General features: G+C 43.9%; 1 protein-coding gene across 4 annotated transcripts in view; it reads left to right on the forward strand.

The window, feature by feature from the left end:
* Nucleotides 1–8,516, forward strand: part of ssbp1 (single-stranded DNA binding protein 1) — a 71,349-nt gene extending 62,833 nt beyond the window's left edge. For all 4 annotated transcript variants that reach the window (XM_078203007.1, XM_078203004.1, XM_078203005.1 and 1 more), the window contains one exon: nucleotides 8,297–8,516. In XM_078203007.1, the coding sequence (XP_078059133.1) occupies nucleotides 8,297–8,340 (44 nt within the window). In that variant the 3' untranslated portion in view covers nucleotides 8,341–8,516. The remainder of the gene's footprint in view (nucleotides 1–8,296) is intronic.
* The last annotated feature ends 2,624 nt before the right edge of the window (nucleotides 8,517–11,140 follow it).

Below are 11,140 nucleotides of genomic sequence, written 5' to 3' on the forward strand. Positions count from 1 at the left end.
AAAATCTGCCTGCCCCCAATTCAAAGCTGTCTTTTGCAGGCCATTTTTCTCCTTGTCCATAACAAACTTGAATTGTAATGTGTTGTGGTCACAGTAACTAAAATGCCGCATTGAACATTCGTTCAGCTTCATTCCCTAGGTACCTGATGCAGCACTGCTCCATCCCTTGTTGGGCCTCTACATATTAATACAAAAAAATTCCCCTTAATGCGTTTCAAGAAATCTGCCCCCTCGCAACTATTTACACTATTACTATCCCAATTTATGTCGGGGAAGTTGAAATCCCTTAGAATAATTACCCAATTATTCTTCTTACATACCTCAGTGAATTGTCTGTATATCTGCTCCTCTATGTCCCGCTGACTCTTTAGGGGCCTGTAATACACTCCGAGTAATGTTGCTGCCTCTTTATATCCCTAAATTCTACCCATAAAGCTATGTTTGAAGACCCTTCCAAGATATAATCTCTCCTTATTGCAGTAATTCATTCCTTAATTAATAATACAACACTGCCTCCCTTTTTACACCCTCCTCTGTCTTGCCTAAAATCCAATTCCCCGGAACGTTAAATTGCCAGTCCTGCCCTTCCCTCAACCATGTTTCTGTGATAGCAACAATATCACACTTCCATGTGTCAATCCATACCCTTAACTTATCAGTCTAACCTATACCATCCTAGCATTAAAGTAAAGACCATCTAGCCTTGCCTTACTCTCTTGACACTCAACATAGCTGAAAATCACTCTGACTTGCTTCCTTTACTATAGCATGATAAGTCTCTGCTAAAGTTCTGTGTCTCCTCCTCTTGCCAAATTAGATTAAACTCCTCCCAAAAGCACTAGGGACAGCACGGTGGCACTGCTGCCTCACAGTGCCAGGGACCTGGGTCCAGAAATTAGCATGTGTACACCTCCACTGATCGCTCAATCGTCTAGTAAAGCTGTTTCCCACTAATAGGGCAATTTACATCCACTTGTGTCCAGATGTCTGCTAGTCTTGGTAAAGTTAGTTGCAAATTATTTAGTTAATACCTCAGTCATGTGCCCTGCCTCCAAGTGTAAATCAATTTTCTGGTCCCTAATTGGACCCATGTGAACATACGAATTAGGAGCAAGAGTTAGGTCACTCAGTCCCTCAAGTCTGCTCCACTATTTAATAAGATCACAGCTGATCTGATCGTGATCTCAACTTCATATTCTGTCTACCCCCCAAATACATTTGCCTCTCTTGTTGGTCAAGAATCTGCCTATCCTCAGCCTTAAAAATATTCCTTGATCCTGCCTCTATCAGTCTCAAGTCTCACAACACCAGGTTAAAGTCCAACAGGTTTATTTGGTAGCAAAAGCCACTAGCTTTTGGAGCGCTCGCTGCTCCTTCGTCAGGTAAGTGGGAGTTGTGTTCACAAACAGGGCATATAAAGACACAAACTCAATTTACAAAATAATGGTTGGGATTCGAGTCTTTACAGCTAATCAAGTCTCAAAGGTACAGACAATGTGAGTGGAGAGAGCATTAAGCACAGGTTAAAGAGATGTGTATTGTCTCCAGACAGAACAGTTAGAGAGATTTTGCAAGCCCAGGCAAGTCGTGGGGGTAACAGATAATGTGACATGAACCCAATATCCCGGTTGAGGCCGTCCTCATGTATGCGGAACTTGGCTATCAGTCTCTGCTCAGCGACTCTGTGTTGTCGTGTGTCGTGAAGGCCGCCTTGGAGAACGCTTATCCAAAGATCAGAGGCCGAATGCCCGTGACTGCTGAAGTGTTCCCCAACAGGAAGAGAACACTCTTGCCTGGTGATTGTCGAGCGGTGTTCATTCATCCGTTGTTGTAGCGTCTGCATGGTCTCCCCATTGTACCATGCCTCGGGACATCCTTTCCTGCAGCGTATCAGGTAGACAACGTTGGCCGAGTTGCAAGAGTATGTACCATGTACCGGGTGGATGTGTTCTCATGTGAGATGATGGCATCCGTGTCAATGATCCGGCATGTCTTGCAGAGGTTGCTGTGGCAGAATTGTGTGGTGTCATGGTCACTGTTCCCCTGAAGGCTGGGTAGTTTGCTGCGGACAATGGTCTGTTTGAGGTTGTACGGTTGTTTTGAAGGCAAGAAGTGGGGGTGTGGGGATGGCCTTTGGCGAGATGTTCGTCTTGATCAATGACATGTTGAAGGCTCTGGAGAAGATGTCGTAGTTTCTCCGCTCCGGGGAAGTACTGGACGACGAAGAGTACTCTGTCTACCGTGTCCCGTGTTTGTCTTCTGAGGAGGTTGAGGGGAGACCTGATAGAAGTCTACAAGATTATGAAAGGCATGGACAGAGTGGATAGTCAGAAGCTTTTTCCCAGGGTGGAAGAGTCAATTACTAGGGGGCACAGGTTTAAGGTGCGAGGGGCAAGTTTTATAAGAGATGTACGAGGCAGATCTTTTACACAGAGAGTGGTGGGTGCCTGGAACTCGTTGCCGGGGGAGGTAGTGGAAGCGGATACGGTGGTGACTTTTATGGGGCATCTTGACAAGTGCATGAATGCGATGGGAATGGAGGGATATGGTCCCCGGAAGCGTAGGGGGTTTTAGTTAAGTCAGGCAACATGGTCGGTGCAGGCTTGGAGGGCCGAAGGGCCTGTTCCTGTGCTGTAATTTTCTTTGTTCTTTGTTCTCTTTGCCTGGGCTTGCAAAATCTCACTAACTGTCCTGTCTGGAGACAATATACATCTCTTTAACCTGTGCTTAACGCTCTCTCCACTCACATTGTCTGTACCTTTGAGACTTGATTACATGTAAAGACTCGCATTCCAACCATTATTTTGTAAATTGAGTTTGTGTCTTTATATGCCCTGTTTGTGAACACAACTCCCACTTACATGACGAAGGAGCAGCGTTCCAAAAGCTAGTGGATTTTGCTACCAAATAAACCCGTTGGACTTTAACCTGGTGTTGTGAGACTTCTTACTGTGTTTACCCCAGTCCAACGCCGGCATCTCCAGATCATCTCTATCAATCTCTACAGGGAAGAGAGTTCCACAGACTCACGACCCTCTGAGAGAAAATAAATTCTGTTTGCCTCTGTCTAATGGGAAGCCCCTTATTTTTAAACTGCGTCCCCTAGTTCTAGTCTCTCCTAAAAGGAGAAACATCCCCTCAGCATCCGTGTCTCCTCAGGATCTTGTGTTTCAGTAAGGCCACCTCTCAGTCTTCCAAACTCCAATGAGCACATGTCCAACCTATACAAACTTCCTCCACACATCTCCCTTAAACTTACTACCTCTCACCTTCAACCTGTGCCCTGTTGTGGTCGACCCTTTCACCCTGGGAAAACGCCTTTGACTGTCCACCCTGCCTATGCCTGTCATAATTTTGTAGACTTCTTTCAGGTTGCCCTCAGCCTCCGTTTTTCCAGTGAAAACAATCCAAGTCTATCCAACCTCTCCTCGTTCCTAAAACCCTCCAGACCAGACAACATCCTAGTAGACCTCCTTTGCACCCTCTCCAAAGCATCCACGTCCTTCTGGTAGTGTGGTGACCAGAACTGCACACACTATTCCAAATGCAGCCTAACGCAAGTTTTATATGACTGTAAGATAACTTGCCAACTTTCATACTCGACGCCCTGGCCAATGAAGGCAAGCATGTTGTATGACCTCTTGACCACTTTATCCATCTGTGTTGCCACTTCCAGGGATCCGTGGATCTGTATGTCAATGCTCTGAAGTGTTCTGACATGTACTGTATAACTCGCACCTGAATTTGATCTTCCAAAATGCATCACCTCGCATTTGTCTGGATTAAACCCCATCTGCCATTTCTCTGCCCAAGTCTGCAATCTATTTATACCCTGTTGTATCCTTTGACAATCCTTGTCAAAATCTGCAACTCTGCCAATTTTTGTGTCATCCCAAAGCTTACTTATCAGACCACCTACATGTTCCTCCAGCTAATTACAAACAACAAAGGTCCCAGTTATTGATCTCTATTCTGAAAAGCACCCTTCCAAAGCTACTTTCTGTCTTCTATGGCTAAGCCAGTTCCACCATGCAGGCCACATCATGCAGATGCCATGTTGCAGGCTGCCTGATTCAGGTTGCAGATTAAAGCTTCATTATTCTGCAAGTCTCATTCTACAAGTTTCTCACTAAATGAAGATGATGGTGCATATTGGTACAACTGATATTGGTTAAAAAAAGGATGAAGTCCTAAAAGCAGAATTAGGAAATATGTTTGAGGGCAGCACAGTGGTTAGCACTGCAGATTCACGGCGTCAGGGACCCGGGTTCAATTCCCGACTTGGGTCACTGTCTAGTTGGAATTTGCGCATTCTCCCTGTGTCTGAATGGGTTTCCTCCGGGTGCTCTGGTTTCCTTCCACAGTCCAAAGATGTGCGGGTTAGAACAAAGAACAGTACAGCATAGGAACAGGCCCTTTGGCCCTCCAAGCCTGCGCCGATCACATTTACCTATCTAAACCAATCACTTATATCCCTCTATTCCCCGTTTGTTCATATGCCTATCAAGATACGTCTTAAATGTGGCTAACATAACTGCCTCAACCACCACACATGGTAGTGCATTCGGGTTAGGTGGATTGGCCATGCTAAATTGCCCCTTGGTGTCAGGGGGACTAGCTAGGGTAAATGCATGGGGTTTTGGGGATAATCCCTGGGTGGGATTGTGGTCAGTGCAGACTCGATGGGCTGAATGGCCTCCTTCTGCACTGTAGGATTCTATGATTCTATATTGGAAAGTAGGACCTCAAAGATAGTGATCTCAGAACCACATGTTGGTCAGAGTGGAAATTTTAGATATATTAGTGAATATGTGACTGAAGAGATGGTGTTTGGGGGATGGTTTGAGATTCCTGGGATATTGGGACTAGTTCTGGGGGAGGTGGGACTAGTACAAACTTGGCAGCTTACATCTGGGCAGGATCGGAATGGTTGTCCTAGGCAGAGTATTTGAACCATAGAATCCCTGCAGTGCAGAAAGAGGACATCCTGCCCATCAAGCCTGACTTGCCAAAGTGCATTTCAACCAGGCCTTCCCCTCAACCCTATCCCCATAATTTGCTAGAGTGGTTGGAAGGGGAACTAAGATGGGTAGGGAACCTACGCACGGAGTTTAGAGGAGGGGGAATCAAGGACAAGAACAAAAGACAGTCAGGGGAATAAGAAAAATGATAGGTAGAGAAATCAAGGGCCAGAATAAACAGGGCCACAGTGAAAAATAATGGGAAAGAGGCAAGTAATATTAAATAGACAAGCCTTAAGGCTTTGTGCCTTAAAGTGTGGAGCATTTGCAATAAAGTGGATTAATTAATTGCGCAAATAGATGTAAATGGGCATGATATAGTTGGGATTATGGAGAAATGGCTGCAGGGTCACCAGGGATGGGAACTGAACATCCAGGAGTATTCAGTATTTAGGAAAGACAGTCAAAGAGGAAAAGGTGGTGGAGTTGCATTGCTGGTGAAAGAGGAAATTGATGAAATAGTGAGGAAACATATTAGCTCTGACAATTACTAGGGGGCAGAGGTTTAAGGTGCGAGGGGCAAGGTTTAAAGGAGATGTATGAGGCAGATCTTTTACACAGAGTAGTGGGTGCCTGGAACTCATTGCCGAGGGAGGTAGTGGAAGCGGATATGGCAGTGACGTTTAAGGGGCGTCTTGACAAGTACATGAATAGGATGGGAATAGAGGGATATGGTCCCCGGAAGGGTAGGGGGTTTTAGTTAAGTCAGGCAGCATGGTCGGTGCAGGCTTGGAGGGCCGAAGGCTGTAACTTTCTTTGTTCTTTCTTTGATGTGGAGCCTGTATGGGTGGAGCTGAGAAACTCTAAGCACAAAAAAACTTGAGTGGGGGCTGTATATAGACCACCAAATTGTAATGGTGATGTTGGGAATGATATTAAACAGGAAATTAGAGGTGCATGTGATAAAGGAACATGTGTAATTGTGGATGACTTGAATCTGTATATAGATTTGGCAAATCAGATTATTCACAATAACGTAGAGGAGAAATTTCTGGAGTGTATACGGGATGGTTTTCTGCATCAATACATTGAGGAACCAACTAGAGAATAGGCCATCCTAAACTGGTATTGTGTAATGAGAAAGGAAAATGAGAAAGTTGTGCAAGATCCCTTGGGGATGAGCATCATAAATGATAGAATGTTGATCAAGGTGGAAAGTGATATAGTTTATTCTGAGTCTAGTGTCCTGATCTTAATAAAGGAAACTACAATGATATGAAGCGCAAGTTGACTATGATAGATTGGGAAACCTTACTGAAAGGGGTTTAGGTGGATAGGCAATGCAAACATTCACGAAGTGCATGGGTGAACTGCAACAATTGTTTATTCCTGTCTGGTACATAAGTAAAACTGGAAAGGTGGCCAAACCATGGTTTACAAGAGAAATTAGAGACAATATTAGTTCCAACGGAGAAGCATACAAATTGGCCAAGAAAAACAACAGACCTGAGAATTGGAAGCGGTTTAGAATTCAGCGAAGAAGGATGAAGGAACTGATTAAGGAGGGCACAAGCGTAAGCTTGAAGATAACATAAAAACTGACTGTGAAAGTTTCTATAGGTATGTGAGGGAAAAAAGATTGGTGAAGATAAGTGTAGGTCCCCCAGTCAGTCGTAAACGGGAATTTATAATGGGGAACAAAGAAATGGCCGACCAACTAAATACCTACTTTGGTTCTGTCTTTACAAAGGAGGCCACAAACAAGATATCAGAAATGTTGGGGAACGCAGGATTTAGTGAGAGGGAACAACTAAAGGAGATCAGTATTAGTAGAGAAGGGGTAACTGATGGAATTGAAGGCCAATAAATCCCCAGAGCCTGATAATTTACATCCCAGAGTACTCAAGTAAGTGATCCAAGAATTAGTGGATGTATTAGTGGTCATCTTCCAAGATTCTGTAGACTCTGAAACAGTATCTACAGATTGGAGGGTAGCTATTGTAACCCCACTATTTAAAAAGGGAAGTAGAGAGAAAACAGGGAATTATATAGAGCAGTAAGCCTGAAGTTGGTATTGAGGAAAATGCTAGAATCCATTATGAAAGATTTTATAGCAAAACACTTGGAAAACAGTGGCAGGATCAGGAGTCAGCATGGATTTATGAAAGGGAAATCATGCTTGACAAATCTACTGGAATTCTTTAAGGAGCTAACTAATAGAGTTAATGAGGGGGAACCAGTAAATGTGGTGAATTTGGACTTTCAGCAGACTTTTGACAAAGTCTCACATAAGAGATTAGCGTGTAAGATTAAAGCACATGGGATTGGGGGTAGTGCATGAGATGGATAGAAAACTGGTTGGCAAACAGGGAACAAAGAGCAGAAATACATTTGTCTTTTCCAAATGACAGGCAGTGACTAGTGGACGACAGCAGGGATCATTGTTGGGACCCCAACTATTCACCATATAAATGATTTAGATGAAGGAACTAAATGTAATATTTCCAAATTCCCAGATGACACAAAACTGGGGGAGGATGAGCTGTGAGGATGATGTAGAGATTCTTTAGTGTGATTTGGACAAGTTGAGCTAGTGGGAAAATGAATGCAGTAGAATTTGGATAAATGTGAGGTTATCCACTTTGATAACCAAAGGGGGAAGGCAGATTACTATCTAAATGGCCATAAATTAGGAGAAGAGAATGTATAATGAAACCTGGGTGTCCTCATACACCAGTCACTGAAGGTAAGTATGCAGGTTCAACGGGCAGTTAAAAGGCAAATGGTATGTTGGCCTTCATAGTGAGAGGATTAGAGCACGGGGCAGGGATGTCTTTCTTCAGTTATACAGAGTCTTGGTGAGGCTGCACCTGGAATATTTTGTGCAGTTTTGGTCTCCTTATCTGAGGAAGGATATTCTTGCTGTAGAGGGAGTGCAAAGAAGGTTTACCAGACTGATTCCTGGAATAAAAAGGATTGATGTTTGAAGATAAATTGAGTGTGTTAGGATTATATTCACTGGAGTTTAGAAGTGGTCGGGAACACAGTGGACTAACTATCTGACTAACCTTATGTGACCCCCCCCACCTGCTCCCCTCCCGACTGAATACACATTTGGTGGGGTTGTAAAATCCAACCCGTCATTGCGTAGATAACTCATGGAAGGCTAGGTCATATAAGATTAAACTATTTGGAGTCTCCCTTGAGACTGATCTCAGATATGAAATAATCAAAGGTGACAAGTTTAGAATAGGCCTAAAAATGATACAGTAACATGGTGTTTTATTATTCCTCAAATTTTCCTGTTTAACCAGTTTGTCATTTTTGTTTTACAGATAATATAATATTTTTAAGTGATTCTGTCAAAGAGAAAGTCTAGCCAGACCCTGCTTTCACTGACTCACCCCGGACAGGATCTTTAATTATTTTCTATCTCTCTGTTTATCACTGTCAATTAGATTGCAGCACTGAGGTGTATTTACAGATCATGTGATTTTTGATATTTTGATTATTGTCCAATGTGCTGAGATTGCAATAAAGTAATGGTTGATCACATTAACCTGTCCTGTCCTTCATTCACATCGTGAAGTAATATCTGTGGATCAAGTTGTGATTGTTGAAGAGGCGAATGTGCTCTGCAGCTCAATAGTAACCCCCTCTCGTGTCAGCTGGGACTCTATTGGTGACTCTTGCCTCTGAGTAAGAAAGTTGTGCATTCAGCTCTCACTCCAGAGCCCAAATTTCCAGCAGGCACAACAGTGCAGCACTGAGGCACTGACAGTGAATCTGACAAGAATCAATGAGAAAGCATGAAGAGAGACTGACAGCTAACCAAAAAAGGGAATCCCAAAGTCTTATATAGGCACAAAGTAGTCAAAGGGTGATCAAAGGAGGAGTGGGGCTGATTACATTCCAAAACACATGGGAGGCATAGGGCATGGCTGAGGTACTAAATGAATACTTTACATCTGTCTTTACTAAGGAAAAAGATACTATCCAAGCCATGGCCAAATAACCCAGACCCTATTCCCGTAACCCCATGTATTTACCCTGCTAATCCCCTGACACTAGGGTCAGTTTAGCATGGCCAATCAACCTAACCCACACATCTTTGGACCATGGGAGCACCCGGAGGAAACCCACACAGGTGTTCTAAGGTATGTTCATAGGCACCTAGTAACAGTGTCCAATGTTGGATCTGGAATGATGCAACGGGAGGAATCACCATGTCTTCCTTAAAGAGGGTTGTGATCGGTTACTATTGTGAAATGCAAACTGTAGATGTACTGGTGGAATTTTTTTCATTGTGAACACCACGGCAAAACCTTTTTTGATCTAGACATGCTTCACATAGGCAGCATAGTGGCAGAATGGTTAGCATTGCTGCCTCAGTGCCAGAGACCCAGGTTCAATTCCAGCCTCAGGTGACTGTCTGTGTGGAGTCTGCACATTCTCCCCGTGTGGGTTTCCCCCGGATGCTCCAGTTTTCTCCCACCATCCAAAGATGTGCGGGTTAGGTTGATTGGCCATGCTAAATTGACCCTAGTGTTGGCATTAGCAGGGTGAATATGTGCGGTTACGGGAATAGGGTCTGGTTGGGACTGTGGTCGATGGAGACTTGATGGGCCGAATGGCCTCCTTCTGCACTGTAGGGATTCTATGAAACAAAGCAGAGGTCATTCAGACACTTGAAGTGTTTAAAATTGACAAAGAGCAGATATTGGGCAAACTGTCTGTATTTAAATATAATAAGGTGAGATGCATCCAACGTATTGAGAGAAGTGGGAGTGGAAATTGCTGAGGGACTGGCCATAATTCTTCAGTCTTCCTTTCACTCAAGAGTGGTCCCAGAGGACTGGAAAATTGCAGATGTTACACCCTTGTTCAAAAAAGGATACATCTTTATATACAGCAACTACAGACCTGGCAACTTAATTTCATTGGTGGGGAGTCTCCTGGAAACAAAACTTTGAATGAGAATTAAAAACATGGAACCCACAAAAGGCACGGTGAAGTCTGCATGTATTCGCACCCAGGGCCTCCCAGGCCAAGGGTGCAATGAGACTGCTAGTGGGGCCTTTCTGGTTTTCCTGGCAAATTTTGCACCACTTGACCAGGTTTTCCATATCACCAGCTCTGACCAAGGGTCATCCAGACTCGAAACGTTGGCTCTATTCTCTCCCCACAGATGCTGTCAGACCTGCTGAGTTTCTCCAGCATTTTCAGTTTTTGTTTCAGATTCCAGCATCCGTAGTATTTTGCCTTTATTTCCATAGCACTGCCTATGCCAAGCTGCCAGACATAGCCCTTGCAAATGTTTTCATCTTGGAAATTCTTGGGTGGCCATTGTGCAATTCTTGAAATATTGGTCATTGGCATTGACACGGGAGAACCACCCAGGCTCCTCACAAGATAATGCCATCTTCTATACTCCTGATATTTAGAGAAATAAGATTTCAATTCTTCTGCAGGACGCCTTTGTGGTTCACCACTTAGGACAACTTGACGTAGTCTCATCAATATGATCCTTTTGTGTCCATGCCTGGAACTGCTTGGGAGACACTGGCAGTGTCCACGAAGTTCAGAGTCATGACAACTTCATCCATCTTCAGAGAAGGTAGACTGGTGTTATTGAGTTCTTTGAGAAGGTGACCAAAGAGGTGGATGAGGGTAAAGCGGTTGATGTGGTGTATATGGATTTCAGCAAAGCGTTTGATAAGGTTCCCCATGATAAGCTTTTGCAGAAAATACAGACACATGGGATTGAGGGTGATTTGGATCAGGAATTGGCTAGCTGTAAGAAAACAGAGGGTGGTGGTTGATGGGAAATATTCATCCTGGAGTTCAGTTACTAGTGGTGTACCGCAAGGATCTGTTTTGGGGCCACTGCTGTTTGTCATTTTTATTAATGACCTGGATGAGAGCGTGGAAGGATGGATTAGTAAATTTGCGGATGACACTAAAGTCGGTGGAGTTGTAGACAGTGTGAAGAGAAGTGGCAGGTTACAGAGGGACATAGATAAACTGCAGAGCTAGGCTGAGAGGTGGCAAATGGAGTTTAATGCGGAGAAGTGTGAGGTGATTCACTTTGGAAAGAATAACAGGAATACAGAGTACTGGGCTAATGGTAAGATACTTGGTAGTGTGGATGAACAGCGGAATCTGGGTGTCCATGTGCA

The sequence above is a fragment of the Mustelus asterias genome, unplaced genomic scaffold (assembly GCF_964213995.1).
Source record: "Mustelus asterias unplaced genomic scaffold, sMusAst1.hap1.1 HAP1_SCAFFOLD_112, whole genome shotgun sequence".
Classification (NCBI taxonomy): domain Eukaryota; kingdom Metazoa; phylum Chordata; class Chondrichthyes; order Carcharhiniformes; family Triakidae; genus Mustelus; species Mustelus asterias.